This window comes from Hemicordylus capensis, chromosome 3 (genome assembly GCF_027244095.1).
Source record: "Hemicordylus capensis ecotype Gifberg chromosome 3, rHemCap1.1.pri, whole genome shotgun sequence".
Taxonomy (NCBI): Eukaryota; Metazoa; Chordata; class Lepidosauria; order Squamata; family Cordylidae; genus Hemicordylus; species Hemicordylus capensis.
The window spans coordinates 118,477,125-118,493,987 of NC_069659.1; the positions used below are offsets into that span (position 1 = coordinate 118,477,125).

At 41.4% G+C, this 16,863-nt stretch overlaps 1 protein-coding gene and 1 long non-coding RNA gene across 10 annotated transcripts in view; one reads left to right on the forward strand and one right to left on the reverse strand.

Moving 5' to 3' along the window:
• Window positions 1-16,863, forward strand: part of LOC128352116 (uncharacterized) — a 66,926-nt gene that overhangs the window by 40,291 nt on the left and 9,772 nt on the right. The window lies entirely within an intron of this gene.
• The window catches only part of FRMPD4 (FERM and PDZ domain containing 4), a 564,699-nt gene that overhangs the window by 15,983 nt on the left and 531,853 nt on the right, over window positions 1-16,863 (reverse strand). For all 9 annotated transcript variants that reach the window (XM_053312354.1, XM_053312353.1, XM_053312355.1 and 6 more), the window contains 3 exons: window positions 13,708-13,827; window positions 10,843-10,979; window positions 1,344-1,470 (listed from right to left, as the gene is read on the reverse strand). In XM_053312354.1, coding sequence (XP_053168329.1) covers window positions 1,344-1,470; window positions 10,843-10,979; window positions 13,708-13,827 — 384 coding nt within the window. The remainder of the gene's footprint in view (window positions 1-1,343; window positions 1,471-10,842; window positions 10,980-13,707; window positions 13,828-16,863) is intronic.

The following is a 16,863-nucleotide window of genomic DNA, read 5'->3' on the forward strand; positions in this document are numbered from 1 at the left end:
GATTTACTTACCCCTCCCGCCACTTTCCCCCCTCCAGTGCCCATATTCTACGTAGTAATTGGGGTGGCAGGATACCTCCCTGCTGCCCCTTCTCCTGCTTGAGTGCAAAAGGCTGCACGGAGCCTTTTGTGCACGTGCACATCGTGCGCGCGCTTCACGTCTCCGCAACATGCGTGCATGTGGCCACGTGCGCGTGCACATCACGGAGACGTGAAGTGCGCTTGCGACTTGCGCAAAAGGCTCCGTGCAGCCTTTTGCACTTAAGCGGGAGAAGGGGTGGCAGGGAGACATCCTGTCGCCCCAATTACTACATAGAATACGCATGCTGGAGGGGGGAAAGTGGGGGGAGGGGTAAGTAAACCCTCCCCCACCCTTAAAGGAACCCCACACACAGAGCCAGACTGCAGCTCTGCGGTTCCGTGCACACCCCTACCCACAGTTTGAGAACCTTGCAAAATGTTACAGCAATGTCATGGGATGAAACCACAGAAAAATGGCTTCCATAGCACTACTGAAATATTTTTTAAAGTATCTTAAACTGATAATGAAACAGATAGGCAGATATAGTATAATGATATACTCTAAACATCGGCTATTTTACAGTTGAAATATAATAAAGTGTTTTGTTTGTACAAATTGGAAGAATTAGGCCAAAGAGAATAATTTAATTTTATTTTCTACATTTTGAATTTATCTTTTGACAAATAGGCAAACATTGCTGAGGTAGCTTAACAACCTAAGACACTATCTAGCTAATTTAATGGTTATTTAAAGTCCCATTGTTTTCAGTGCTCACATTGCAGTTATTGGGACTTAAAAGTTCACTAAGTTCATCATCAGCTGAACTGTACCTTAATGGACGAAGCAGCTCTCAGATGAAAAGAGCTTTGATGTGAACCTTGAAGAGTCATACCTACACGTTCATTAATGTTGATGGGAAGTCACTGAATCATGATACTGTACTCAACAATATCACATAAATCAGTGGATGTGTGATTGTGGCAGACTCCCAGGCTAATGGAGTTTAGAACATCAGACAGAGAGAAAGCAATTTTCTATCAATTTTGTTACAAAAAGTAGAAGCAGAATGAATGCAAGAGAAGGAAAATAGGCAAGCCCTTGTGGTCAACTAGCAATTTCCCACCATTCTCAAGATAAAATAATGGTTTTGTTAAATTAATTCTTTTTAATTGTTCCTGAAACATGGCAGTAAGCACTGTGTATTGTCTAGCAAACTCTGAAAAAATATATTGGCCACTTAATTCTCTACTTGAAAGTCTTTCCTTTGGATGCAGCTCTCCTGAGTGTGCAAATATATTTCTATTAAGATGCAAATATATTACCTTTTTACCCGGAGGAACTAGGTTTTGATTTGCTTTGACAAGATGCGAAATTGCTTTCTTTATGTTCTTTTCTTTCATGCTCTGCAGTACAGCAGATGGCAGAAAAGTCTCCAGGCCCCATTCTTTTCTGCAATATAAGGCATACCTTTATTTTCACATTCCTCAAATGCAATTCTGAAGCATTAGTTACTAGGTGAAGTCCATTGACTGCATATATAGGCTTTTTACCTGTCTGTACACAGAGGCCACCATTTCATAGAAAAATAAAATAATTTAAATTTTGGAAGAACAAATCTCTCCAGTTAACTAGGTCATTGCAAGGATTTCTGCAATTATTTTCTCTTTTTTAACATTTTGCTCTAAACCTTCAGATCACAGTTGTATCAAGGATATACATGAACACTTATTACTGTTATTATGAAGAATAGAGGTGGACCTCGTCACATGTGGTCCCAACACCCATGGTCTCGCATATCCGTGGTTGGGCAATGGAGACCCGACCTCAATATTCACGTTTTTAAAGGGTTAAAATCTACATATCTGCAGTTCCTAGGTGGCAGGAAATTACCTCTGAGGTCATTTCTGGCCACAATTTTGCTGAAAAAGAAACCATTTTGTGGTTCTTTTGTTTTAAAAACAATCCCCACGATTTTTTTGTGAAAAATTGGCCGAATTGGGGTTTTGGGGGGGCATAGCTGGCCAGCTGGAGAGCATGGTACATTGCTTTTTTGCTCCTATTTCTGCCGCCCCTCCTCCAGGAACCTAACTCCCCAATTCCCATTCATTCAGTGTCACATTATCCACGGTTTCATTATCCACAGTTGTAGGCCAGAACGGAACCCCTGTGGATAACTACGTCCACCTGTAGTGATATACCATATCGCTTTTTCACATAAACAAAATTCTCAAAACAGTTTGTATAGAAAGATATAATTTTTGATTCACAAATGCAGCCATCCCTATGGGTGGACACTTAGAGCTAGAGGGCTGGAGATTATCTCTCTCCACACAGTTCAGGCAGTTTCAACCATGTGATTGCAAATTATGATGGTGATGTTAAAACACCAACTAAAACACACGGAGAGCTTCTATACAAACGATTGCCCCTACATTTTAAATGGCTGTCCATGTGGGTGGCTGCATGTGCATCAGTCAAACTTAAAATGGGCACCGTTTAATATGGTTAGAGCAATATTTCAGTCATGGGCATACAGCTGTAGCTTTTAGCCACTGTATACCCTATTGGATTACTATTAGCATCTTGAAGCAAATATTGAACCCATAGTAACCCAGTTTGTATATTAACAGAGAGTATAAGATAGGTTTGATTTCCATTATGGATATTGTGGTTCTACTGGTATGGACAACCTGATGGTCAACTCTCTTCAACTTAATTTTTTTCTTCCAATATAAACGATCAACATCATACAGAAGCACAGATATTTGTGTACAAAAACGGAAAACAGCAACAGTGAAGCTGACAAGGTCTCTAAACTCAGGCTTGACAGTTTCACTACCTCGCTTGGCAGGATTTCCAATGTTTCTAGATAATGTGCAACTTCTTTCTTAAACACAAATAACTATACTAGGTGCAAAAGTCCCTGGGCATAGTCTGAAGGCACATGATGCAGGACCTTGCTGAAACTATGCAAGAACATAAGAACAGCCCTGCTGGATCAAGCCCAAGGCCCATCTAATACAGCATCCTGATTCACACAGTGGCCCACCAGATGCCTCTGGAAGCCTACAGGCAGGAGTTGAGGGCATGTCCTCTCTCCTGCTGTTACTCCCCTGCAACTAGTATTCAGAGGCATCCTGCCTCTGAGGCTGGAGGTGGCTTATATCCCTCCAACTAGTAGCCATTGATAGACCTCTCTTCCATGAAATTATCCAAACCTCTCTTAAAGCCATTCAAACTAGTAGCCAACACCACATCTTGTGGCAGAGAATTCCACAAGTTGATGTGTTGTGTGAAAAAGTACTTCCATTTGTTGGACCTAAATTTCCTGGCAACCATTTTCATGGGATGATCCCCTGGTCCTAGTGTTATGTGTGTGAGAGACAAATTTCTCTCTATCCACTTTCTCTACACCATGCATGATATTATAGACCTCTATCATGTCTCCCCGCAGTTGTTTTTTCCCCTAAACTAAAAAGCCCCAGGTGTTGTAGCCTTGCCTCATAAGGAAGGTGCTCTAGGCCCCTGATCATCTTGGTTGCCCTCTTCTGCACCTTTCCCAGTTCTACAATGTCCTTTTTAGATGTCCTGACCAGAATTGTACACAGTACTCCAGGTGTGGCCATGCCATAGTTTCGTATAAGGGCATTATAATATTACCAGTTTTATTTCTAATCCTCTTCCTAATGATCCCTAGCATGGAATTGGCCTTTTTCACAGCTGCCACATATTGAGTTGACACTTTCAACAAGCTGTCCACCATGATCCCAAGATCCCTCTCTTGGTAAGTCACCAACAGCTCAGATCTCATCTGTGTATTTTTGAAGTTGGGGTTTTTAATCCCAATGTGCCTCACTTTATAATTGCCAACTTTGAACCGCATTTGCCATTTTTTCATCTACTCACCTAGTTTGGAGAGATCCTTTTGGAGCTCCTCACAATCTGTTTAGGATTTCACTACCCAAAAGAGTTTGGTATCATCTGCAAATTTGACCACCTCGCTGCTTACCCCAACTTCTAGATCATTTATGAATAAATTAAAAAGCACCAGTCCCAGTACAGATCCCTAGGGGACCCCACTTCTTACTTCCCTCCATTATGAAAACTCTCCATTTATACCTACCCTCTGTTTCCTGACCTACAACCAGTTAGCAATCCACACATGTACTTGTCCCCTTATCCCATGACTGCTAAGTTTTCTCAAGAGTCTTTAATGAGGAACTTTGTTGAAAGCTTTTTGGAAGTCCATGTATACTATATCAACTGGATCACCTTTATCCACACACTTGCTGATACTCTCAAAGAACTCCAAAAGGTTTGTGAGGCAAGATTTATCTTTGCAGAAACCATGCTGGTTCTTTCCCAGCAGGGCCTGTTCTTCTATGTGCTTTACAATTTTATCCTTGAGGATGGTTTCCATCAATTTGCCTGGAACAGACATTAAGCTAACTGGCCTGTAATTTCCTGGATTGCCCGTGGATCCCTTTTTGAAAATAGGTGTTACATTTGCTACTTTTCAGTCAGGGGCGTAACTAGGGTGGGGCAGGCAGGGCACATGCCCCGGGCGCCACTTGAGGGGGCGTGCCAATTTTTAAAATCAAAAAAATGGCCGCTGAGAACAAAATAGCCACTGCGCATGCTCAAATGGTCTCTGTGAGGCCCTAGGCCATGCCAGGCCTCAAAGAAGCCATTTGAGCATGTGCTGCGTCCATTCTGTTTTCAGTGGCCATTTTTTTTAAAAAAAAAATTTTAATGGCCACCGCACATGCTCAAATGGTCCCTGTGAGGCCCTAGAGGCCAGCGGGGGAGAGGGAACCTTTGCTGACCCCCCCACAGCCTTTCGGAAGCCCCCCGAAGGGGCTACAGGTAAAATAAAATTTCTTTAATGTAATATAATATGTCACTGTACACATATTCAGTTTGGCACTATGTACAGAGAATCAGGGCTTATGAATACTGAGCCGAAGCTTATGAGCTAGGATTGTATTCATTTGCTCTTACTTTGCTTCTTGTGATAAGTGAGTTAAATGTGATGTCTTAATAATATGGCTATTAATGGTGAGTTTGTCTTTGAATCAGTGTGAAATCCTTAGTATTAAGGCCCACTGGGATTTTCTTGCTCTTTCTCTCATTTTAATTGTCTTTCTGAAATACTAGAATATATTCCAAGCAGTGACACAGTTTACTCTGCATATCCTTTATTTTCAGAGTATCTGGGAAAAGTCAAATTCTCCATTTATTTTTAAAACTTATGTAATAGTGAAGCTACAATGCATAGTAGACAATTAGACAGGTACTTCTGTTTAGTTTTCTAAGTACACCTTCACTTAGTATTTGGGTATTTCATGAGCCCCAGCATACTGAAATTTGTATTTTTCCCGCATTTTGGTCTGGCTACGTCCACTGCTAAATAGTTCTTGAAATATTAAAAGATTAATTAGCTTGACTTGTATTTTTCAGCTGATATGATGGTAAAATTATCTGAAAGATGAGTGTCAGATGTTTGGACAGGGGTGTCAAGGTCTGGCCCAAGGCCAGCGAAGTACACGGCTCGGCTGCTTGCTGTGGGTGAATGACAATTGTTGAAACTCAGCAATGAGTAGGAGTCAGAGGCTCCAATTTATGGAGCCAGTCGAAAGCTCCCCGGTGTCAGGATTTATGGCTTGTCAGCCTTCGATAACAGGCGCTTGCTCCTCCGCACCGCCTCCAATTGTGACCTGCGTTTGAAACACCTGCGTTGCCGTGGCGTTGGTGGAGCTCCAATGCCTAAATCATCCCCCGATTGGTCGCTGACATTTTCTGCTGGTTCAGGCTGTTGAGTCTGTTCTGAACCGTCAGCTAATTCCACTGCAGTCGGGCTCTGCCCTTCAGACATTCCAGACTCGGCTGGAATGCCGACAGCTTCCCTTTCTTCCTCGCTGTCAGAGCTAGGGGACATGACAAGGGGGCGCAATTTCAGTGCTTGCCCTAGGCGCTATTTTCCCTTGATACGCCTCTGTTTCCAGTCCTCTGGTACAGAACTTGATTGTAGGGATAATTTATATATTTTAGCAAGGAGACTGGCAATTTCACATTTGAGTTCTTTGAGGACTCTAGGATGGATGCCATCAGGCTCTGGCGATTTGCTAGTTTTCAGTTTTTCCAGTCAGTTTAGAACATCATCTCTTGTCACTTCTATCTGACTCAGTTCTTTATCCTCCATCCCTACAAAGCCTGGCTCAGGAACAGGTATATGCTCAGTATCCTCTGCCATGAAGGCTGATGTAAAGAACTCATTTCGTTTCTCTGCGACTTCCATATCCTTCTTAATAATCCCTTTCACTCCTTCATTGTCTAATGGTCTAACCACCTCCCTGGCAGGGTTCCTGCAGCTGATATACTTAAAATAAGTTTTTGTTATTCCCCTTGATGCTTTTAACTAAATGTTCCTCAAACACTCCTTTTGCCTCCCTTATTGTCACCTTGCATTTCTTTTGCCAGAGTTTGTGTTCCTTTCTGTTCTCTTCATTTGGACAGGCGTTCCAATTTTGGAAGGAAGTCTTCTTCCCTTTTTTGGCTTCCTTGACTTTACCTGTTAGCCATGCTGGCATCCCCCTAGACTTAGTGGTAAATTTCCTCCTTTTGGATATACAATCTAACTGGGCTTCTAGTATTGTGGTTTTGAGTAAACTCCATGCCTTCTGGAGTGAAGTGACTCTCCTGATTTTCTCTTTCAGCTTTCACTGTACTCTTTCACCATACTCATTTTGGAGAAGTTTTCTCTTCTGAAATTCAAAGTGTCTGTGTTAGACTTTCTTGGTGATTCTCTCCCCGCATGTATACTGAATTTGATCACACTAAGGTCACTGTTCCCTAAAGGGTCGATGACATTGACATCACACACCAGGTCCTGGGTGCCACTCAGGATTAAGTCCAAGGTTGCCATCTCTCTGGTTGGTTCCAAGACTGACTGTTCTAGGGCACAGTCATTTAGCGTATCTAGAAATCTGACCTCTTTGTCTTGACCTGACTGTGAATTTTACCCAATCTATGTGTGGATAATTGAAATTAATGCAATGAAATCAATGTAATGTTTTAATGTAAACCACCCTGAGCCTTTTGGAAGGGCGGTATAAAAGTTTTATTAATAAATAATAATAAATAAATAAATCATCCATTACTACAGCCCTGCCTTTCCTTGATGCCTTCCTGATTCCCTTCTGCTACTCCCAGTCTGTCAGCGTTTTGATCCAGAGGGCAATAGCACATCCTCAGTAGCACATTTCCTTTCAGGTTGTATATTGTCACCCACAGGGTTTCTGTGGAGGTCTCCAGTCCTCCTAGGTTTTCTTCCTTGTTAGAGTCTATCCCTTCTTTAATATAAAGTGCTACTCCACCTCCAAGGTGACCCTCCCTTTCCTTTCTATAGCATTTATATCAAAGGATAACAGTGTCCCACTGGTTCTCACTGTTCTACCATGTTTCTGTTATGCCCAGTATATCTATTTTTTCATAAGCAATCAAGCACTCCAGCTTGCCCATCTTGCCTCGGAGCCTTCTGGCATTGGCATATAAGCACCTATACGCTGAATCGCTTACCTGGTGTATGCTATCTTTCTTTTGGCTCTTTGGCCAGCTAGCACAGCCTCCTGTCTGTTCTTTATGTGGTTCTGCACTGTCCCTTTCAGTTTTATTTCATTTATTTATTTATTTGTCTAATTTGTACACCGTCCCAAACTTTAATGTCTGGGCGGTTAACAATAACATAAAACAAGTTAAAACATATACAAAGATCTTAAAACAATTTAGGCAATCTAAATATCAAAAATAGATTAAAACATAAACATTTCAAAAGATGAAAAAGCTTGGGTGAATAGGTAGGTTTTTAAGTGCTTTTTAAAAATTGTCAGAGATGGGGAGGATTGTATTTCAGTAGAGACCACATTCCACAGTCTTGGGGCAGCAACCAGAAGGCCTGTCCCAATGTGGCCACCAGCCAAGCTGGCAGCAATTGGAGACGGACCTTTCCAGATGACCTCAATGGATGGAATCTTTATCTGAATTCTTTATACCCTCACACTTTAAAGGATGGCATTTGCCAAACCGGATACTGCCCAGCTCCTTTCGGCTATTCTCCAGGCATCATTTTAAAAGCTGCTCTGCAACCTTTTTGATTTCAAGTGCCAACAGTCTGGGTCCATCTTGGTTTTAGTGAAGTTCATTCCTTTTGTACAGGCCTTGCTTGCTCCAAAATGTATCCCAGTGCAAATCCAAACCCCTCCTACCAGCACCAACGTCTCATCCACACATTGAGACCCCTGAGCTCTGCCTGTCTCACTGTACCTGCACGTGGAACAGGCAGCATTTCTGAGAATGCAACCTTGGGGGTCTTGGACTTCAATATGCTACCTATCAGCCTAAATTTGGCTTCCAGGACCTCCCAACTACATTTCCCCACATCATTGGTGCCAACATGCACCACGACAGCTGTCTCCTCCCCAGCACTGCCTAACAGCCTATTTAGATGCTGCATGATGTCCGAAACCTTCGCAACAGGCAGACAATTCACTGTGTGGTCAACACACAGGTCACAAACCCATCTCTCTATACCTGTAATGATCAGATCACCCACTACAAAGAGGCCCCAACCCCCCGGAGGAGTATCCCCTGTGCGAGAGGATATGGGCTCATCATCCATAGAAATGGTCCCTTCTAATGGAGCATTTCCCACTTCTTCAGACTGATGTCCTCCTTCCCTGAGACCTTCATTCTCCCTGACAGCAGGGGAGCTATCAGCTTTGGAGTAGGATGCCTCTACCACGTCCCTGAAGGTCTCGTCTGCATGCCTCTCTGTCTCTCTGAGCTTCTCCAGATCCGTCACCTTGGTGTCGAGGGAACAAACTTATTCTCTGAGAGCCAGGAGCTTCTTGCACACCCATGACCTCTTCCCATGGAGCAAATAGTCATGCATGTGACACACTGCAATACACTGGTAAGTGCCACCTCCCCTGCTAGTTTTCTGTCTTCATAACTAGTTTTCTTGGCAGTTTACACTATTTAGAGATAGTTTATTAGAAATTTAGGTCTCAGCTGTATTGGTCAGCTGTTTAACTGTCCAAACTTACTTTCTCAAGAATATGAAGGAGGGAGTAGTACTTATCTTCTCTTCCCACTGGACTCCTTATAATCAAGGGGACTCATTTCAGGCTTCCCTACACACTTCCCTGCTAAACTCCATGCAATGCCCTGTTTCCTATCCATGTTCGCTAATCTCTGTTCATTAAATTCTCGGGCCTTCACCTCTTATATAGAGAGTAGGTTTCAAATAGAGACACAGGAATGTGGAAAGTCTGAGTCTAGTCAGTGTTTGGATGGGAGACTTCCTGGGAGCCTATGAAACTGCCATTTTAAGTTCCGATCCCCTGAACCCATCTTCTGAACTTCAAATCCTGTTGCCACTTCCACTTCTATAGTGAAGAGGCTTCTCTACTCGCTGCACAGGTGTGGAGAAAACTTGCCAGTTTACCTTTGCACATAATTCTGGAAATTTAAGATGTTGCTAAATGTTACCTAAATCCCCTAGTCATGACTAACTTGTCCATTAATTTCAATGAGACTTCTGTTGAGTAATTTAGTCAAGATGGCAGCCATTGTACTTTTCTCTGGGGGAACTGCCTAAATGAGACATTGATGGTATAGAAATGTAAGAAATAAAATAAATAAAGCCTGTAGCATAAATTGTGTGACCCGTAAAAGGATGTATTTGCTTTACCATGAGCTGCAATGGTGCAATCTAAGAAGGAAGCACTGCACATGTAAGTGATGTTTCCACCTTCTCACGTACAAAAAGTAAAAGGCCATTGAGTCAGTTTTGACTTCTGGTGACCAGAGAGCCCTGTGGTTGTCTTTGGTAAAATACAGGAGGGGTTTACCACTGCCGTCTCACATGCAGTATGAGATGATGCCTTTCAGCATCTTCCTATATCACTGCTGCCCAATATAAGTGTTTCCCATAGTCTGGGTAACATACCAGCAGGGATTCTAACCGGCAACCTCTGGCTTTCTTTCTTACTTACTTATTCAGTTTCTATACCGCCCTTCCAAAAATTGCTCAGGGCGCTTTCTAGTCATTTCTCACTACACCACTAGTACAAAAACCTCCATCTAATCACAGAGTCTAGTCTTCATAGGCAGAAATAAGAGCTCTATTTCTGTGTACTTAACACATGATACCATTAAGCATTTGCTAAGAAAGCCACTGAAAGACAGCATTAGGTGGAACATAGCATGCATGCAGGTAAGATACTTTTCACTTTGAGGGATTTAGAGATTTGTTGATAGGAACAGTCGCCTGACTAATAGGTAAACCATGTAAAGCTCCAGTCTGCACATAAATAGTGTGTACATGTGCTGCCATTATGTGGACAGAATAGAGATTACTTTACCTTTTTTTTTTTGGCAGATTAATAGTATTGTTTGGTTTGTGAGTGACCTTGTGAATAAGGCAGTGGTGTTTTAAGAGGAAAGGTGAATTAAGCAGTAAATAAGAAGTAATGCTGCTCAAGTAGTTCTAGTCATAGCAGAGACTATCCTAAATTGCATAACCACATGGCCTAATTTTAACTTTTCAAACTGTCACATTAATGCCAAAGATCTTGGGGTGGGAGGCCCAACGTTCTTATGTGTGGGGAGGGAAGCTTTGCTAAATAAATCATTAAAGGCATCAGGTTTTTCTGGTCCTTTGCAGATGGATCCATTTTAAATTTAAATTTGACTTGCAGATCAACAGAGCCATACCATTCACACAACCCCATATATATGGCATTTCCATTTTATACTTACTCAATGTATTTGAGGGAGATTTTCTGGGTATGTTTGGTGGTGACAGTTGCTATGTACATTTGTAATGCAGCCAGTCGCAGTGCAATATCATATTTTAGTTCAGGTCCAAACCTCTCTTGAACTACATCATTACAACTCTGCCAAAGAACCAGTAGAGGGAGTTTCAAGCTCAAAAATTTCCAGTTTTAAACATAAACACTGCATTATGACTAATATTCTCTAAAAAGGCAAGCTTATAATTAACAAGAAATACTTATATTAATTGTTAATTAATTATAACAACCAGATGAACCATCAATAAATGCCTGAAGATCTCAGAATGACAAAGCCACATTAAAACTTTAATATATAATAAGGAACTTATTAATTTTGAGTTGTCAGAATACCATCTTCTTCTCTTTACATGGACTAGAACCTTGGGGTGTCAAGACAGTACAGGGCAGAACTCAGTCATACTCCAGGACTGCTGAAGAGGATGTTGTGCACAGGGGGTTAGTGGAGGTGCACCTGTATCCCTTTTATCTTCTGACTGACTCAGCAAACAATACAGTAGACTCTCTTTAGTGACTGACTTTTACACATCGCACAATTATATACTTTTCCTTATCCAGGCTGCGGCTAGTGTTTCACCACATGTTATAGTGGTGTTGGACTAGTTTTTACTACAAAAGTGAGTGGCAAGGCAACTGCTAGGCTTGCCCATGTGGTTACTCTACAGTTCTGTATTTCAGGGCAATGGCAATTTTCAAAGTTAAAAAATCCAGCAAAATGTACCAGGCATTTAATGGAATCCCTGAGCAACCAGATACATCAGATTTAGCCCACATAGATCAGCACTGGAACTATTAAGGCCGAGGAAAGGGGTGAGAGAAGGAAAGAGAGGTTTAGGGGCTGAGAAGAGAAAGCCACAAAACGCAGCTCCTTGGTTGAGGCCTACTTCTCTCTCTACCCAATGCTGCTTCTGTAATTCAACAACAGCCCCTATTTCCTCAGTGTGACCTAGAATTGCTATGCCCCCCGGAATTCCGGGTAGCACTCGGATTTTAAACATCTCACCCAGATTGCTTAGCCCACCTGGATTTCAGCTTTCATTAAAAAAGAAAAGAAAAGCTCTAGCTCTTGTAGAAGCGGAGTTATGGAACAAAACATGCAGTCACTTTTCTGCTCAACCTCTGGACTTAGATTAAGAGAAGAAGAGCACAGGAAGCTAGCTGGGAGGATTTCACTTTCACAAGTACAGTAATTCCCTGAGGAATGTTGCCTTGTTTGTTATCAGCAGGGGATCTCTTTCGGGCAGTTGAGAGGATAGCTTGCTTTTGATGTGAATCACCACCTGCCTACCAAGCTGTGTATTGTAGTGTTTAAGGACTTCCTTGGCTTTACATTCAATGCATGCCTACTTAGAAGTAAGCACTGTTGGTTTCAATCAGATCTTCTCTCAAATAAGTGTGTACAGAATTACAGCTTTAATTAAAAAGCTGTGCATTTTTTTATTGTATTGCTGCTGTTAATATGTCAAGGAAAATGGTCAGGCAAAGATATTTTCCCCAACTATTGTTGGTAGATATCCAGAGCAAATACAAGTCAACTGGAAAGTGCAACTGCTAATTTGCATATGCAAATTATTTGCAAGCCAACTGACATAAAATGCAAATTAGGCACCTAGATTTGGAGAGCCAGAATATGGCAACCCTAGTGTGACCAGAAAAAGAAAGTGCTCTTCTTCTGGGAAGGGAGCAGCTAAGGATGAAGGGAAAGACATGGAGAATCTGAAGATTTCAGTGGGATTCCAGAACTAGAACAGGTCAGCCCTGGCAGGAAAGGAGCAGAGAAAGGTAGCTCTGGGCTTTTTTCATGGACATTGCTGGGAAAACCCAGGAACAGTAGAGCCTGTTACACTAGATTTTTGAATTGTGCACAAGCCACACAACTCGGCAATGTTCATAAACGTGTGTGTGTGTGTGTGTGTGTGTGTGTGTGTGTGTGAGAGAGAGAGAGAGAGCGCGTGTGAGTGAGTGAGAGAGTGTGTGTGAGTGAGTGAGTGAGTGAGTGAGAAAGCTCCTTGCCCAGAGCTCTATTTATCCAATAGCTGATTCTGTATGTGTAGACTGTTGTTTATATTAAAGTTAATTGAGAAAAACGTTAACCCTTTCTCATGACTTACATAATATGTTGTATTATACAATTTAATTTAATTTTTTACAATTTAATTTAATTTAATTTGTAATTTTTGTAAACCGCCTTGGGGTTTTCTTTTAACGAAAGGTGGTATAGAAATGTAAAAATAAATAAATAAATAAATAAAAATTTAAATACTCAGGGATGCACCTCTATTACTGACACCCTGCACACATCTATGGAATAGGAGCCTGTCTACATCATCCTTTCTCTACCAATAGTGATGCTCCCTAGTCAATTCCTAGTGGATGGAAGACCAGGTGATTGGTTTAATCAATCTTTCCCTTGCCTTTAGAAAGTCATTAGCTGGTATCCTCAGCCTGTATTTCCTTATACTAGAAGGCCTGAGAATTTGTGCAATCTCCCTTTAATCTATCCCAAGTTTAAATGGGGTTTGGGGTTTGAATGCTGCTCTGTGCATTCAGCGTAAGAAAAGTGGAATAAAAATGTAATAAGAAAGCAAAGAAAGTCAAGTGCTCCCAGCTGTGTCTGTATTTCAAGAACACAATCAGTGATCATGTAAACCAATATGCTATTTTTACTGTCATTCTTATAATATCCAAACATTTTTTTAAAAAATTTTTTCTTCCCCTCTCACATTTAACTACAAATATACGTTCAAAGGAGCTTCACTTAAAGTAGTCCTGCTCAAATTGTCTAGATTTATGTTTAACTTCTATCACTTACTTGTACATACAGATACTCAAAGGCAACTGCATCTCTTCGTAAAAGGTCAATAGGATCCTTTGGGACAAAACTGATTCTGAAGAGACATCTCATCTTATGGGAGCATGGTCTCTGGGTCACCTAGAACAGCACACTCGTATTAGAACACAACATTCTTAATATTTCGTCCCATCTTATTCAACACATAAACTTGATGATGACTTCACATAAATCAACAGAAATTTTAAAGAAGGCATTAATCACAGAATATTAATGCCCACAGACACCATAGTGCTTTCTTCTTGTCTTTTAGTCAGAATACATGTATACAATCTCTGTCGCTTCCATTATAATGTCCCTTAACATCCATGTGGTTCCAAATATGCTTCAATGGCTCACTGCGATTTGGACCCACTAGTATTCCTCCTGGTCTTCAGACACCAAAAATCTTGGTCAGTGATTTTAAGGTGCAGAAATCTGCCTCAGAGTTCCCATGAAGGCCAAGCCTGCTCAAGGTACAATATGGAGAGCAATTCATGAGCCAGTCTGAGAAAGAAGGCTCAACATTTGTCTTTGCCCCCAAACCTGGCAACTTGGACTGAGTCCTCCGACTCCCTGCTAATTGCCACAGGCAGGGTCTGTACTGCTCCTGGTGCCTCAAACTGGCATATCTGTGGTGGGAAGTCACGCTTATATGGGATACAGACCATATTTTTCAGATTACACAAAACCCTTTATACAGTAGCTGGAAATTTAAAAGAATAGCTATTTTATTATTAATCCCTTTATGAAAATTTCTGCCTTTGATTCAACTAGCTAAATCCCCCATCTGTAGCACTGTAAAATGTTTATATCTTTTAAATCAAGGCATCTTTATGGAATGCCATTTTGTAATGAAATAATCAGAAAATTTTGCTTGTATTATCAACATTGGATAGCAGTTGAAGAAAAACTCAGTAATTCAAACAATTCAGTCAGTTTTTGATGAAGCCCTGTTATGCCCACTCAAGAGACTATATTAAATGTAAGTCAGGTAGAAAAGGTACAGTAATCCACCAAGCCAAATAATTAAAGAGCTTTTCTGTTTGTCAGTAAGCACCCATAAGGAAAAATAAAACCTGCCAGTTTAAGACTAGAGTTAAGGCTATCTCATTTTGGTTCAAGCTTCACAAAACTGGGAAATTGGAACCAAAGGCTGATGGCTTAATAGACATGCCATGTGATCTGTAAGGCTGTTGTGCAATGTCACAAACTGTGTTCACTTACAAATTGCCCTCCATGCACCCACACTTTTTCTTGGTCTATGAGGCTCAGCTCGAGTTAGAGAGTGGCTGACACCAGCAAAGATGCTCTACATTGCTCATCAAAGGCAGCGCAGCTTGACACAGGTAATGAGTAGTGGTATCCATTACTTAAAGCAACATATATTATCTACTATTTCTTAAGTTAGTAAAATGAAGTTATCCTTCAAAACTACATGAAGTGTATACCCTCATAAACGTTGTAAATTAACATGTTTTAGTGATCAGATTTGCATCATTGTTTAAGAAATATGTAAACAAGCATCAGCAGAAAGTTTTGGTGATTTAAATCATCTTGTTTTAATCAATCCACCCTATTCCTAGGCCTTGCAATGAAGAACACTGGTCAAGCTAGTGTGTGTATGTGTGTGAATGTTCATATAACGACCTCCCAAGTCTCTCTCTTTTTTCTATAGTACACTATTTTCTAATCATAAAACGATAATGAGGTGCTTCACACAATAGGTGTGAAGCACCAGAGGGGGGTCTGTGGGGAGAGTGGGCTTAGTCCGCTCTTTCTGCAGATGAGCAGCCACTCATAGCTGGGCAGCCACACAACTGCCGGCTCCATCACGGAGTCGACAGGTGCGGTGGGGATTGGGGGCTGTGCGGCCCCCGGAAGTTCCAGGATGCCCCACCCGAGTGTGCAGGGCATCCTGGAAAGACCTCTGAACCTGGGAGGCTGTTTGCAGCCTCCTGACGGGGGTCTCCTCATGTGTCACCATGGTGTGGAGCCACACCATGGCAGCACACGATCAGAAAACCCGGGTTAGTAGAGCGCTTGCTCCGCTAACCCGGGCTAAGTGGAGGGCTACTTTGGCGGGCTAGCCGCCAGAGAACCACCGGGCTCGCCCACAAGCCAGCTGGTTCTCATGATGGGGAAAAACCAGGCTGGGCTTCTTTAGCCCAGTTTCCCCCCATCATGAGAATAGCCTCAATGTATCCCTCTTTGTGAGGTAACAAACTATTGGCGAACATGTAACAAATTATAAGCTTATGTGAGCTTATAAAAGGCCATTCATTTCCAATATAGACAGAGGAAATACCAATTTATTCCAGTGGCAACAGAATGAAGCCACAGTCGAAGTGCTTCTGAAAATCCCACAGGGCCTCTTCTAGAATTAACTAATAATGAAGTCACTCAGTAGTGGTTTTTGCATTACCATTCATCACTGTAGAAGTGGATAGATGGTGGCATTAGTTAAACAATCAGACAATAGGTTTTGTTTGAATAGGTTCAAGGGAACCTGTTCAATACTACTGGGAACACAATCAAAGACGACAGAAGACAGTTCATAAATCACTTACAATGGTCTAAGCCCAAAGATAAAATTAGTAGGGCTTCCCCCCCCCGCCCAACACACCATATGGTGGAACTACATGTTATGGGAGTTTCTCCTCCCTTCCCTGCTAGTAATACGTAGTAAAAGAGAAGGTATACTGTGTAGTCACTTCATTTTTAGTTTCCCTTCCCACACGCCACTTCATTGGTTGAATGTGATGACACTACTTCACATGTTCTCTTAAATTGTATTAATGGCTATTTACTTTTCTAAATGCAATACCATATGCTTTTATCAAAGGCAATATATAAAAATTATAATTAATTATAAAAATTATTGTCTAATATTTATATACTGCCTTTCATAAAAGCATATCCCAAGGCAGAGTACAGGAAAAGAGAGTAAATATTAAAAAGCCATAAAAGAATCATTGAAACAATAAAGCACAAGAATAAAAACACAATTCAATATTAAATAAGCAGAATAATCAGCAGCACAAAATCAGTATGATATTTATTTATTTATTTATTTATTTAATTTATACCCCGCCCAAACTTAGGTCTCTGGGCGGCTATTTGAAGGGCCAAAAGCTT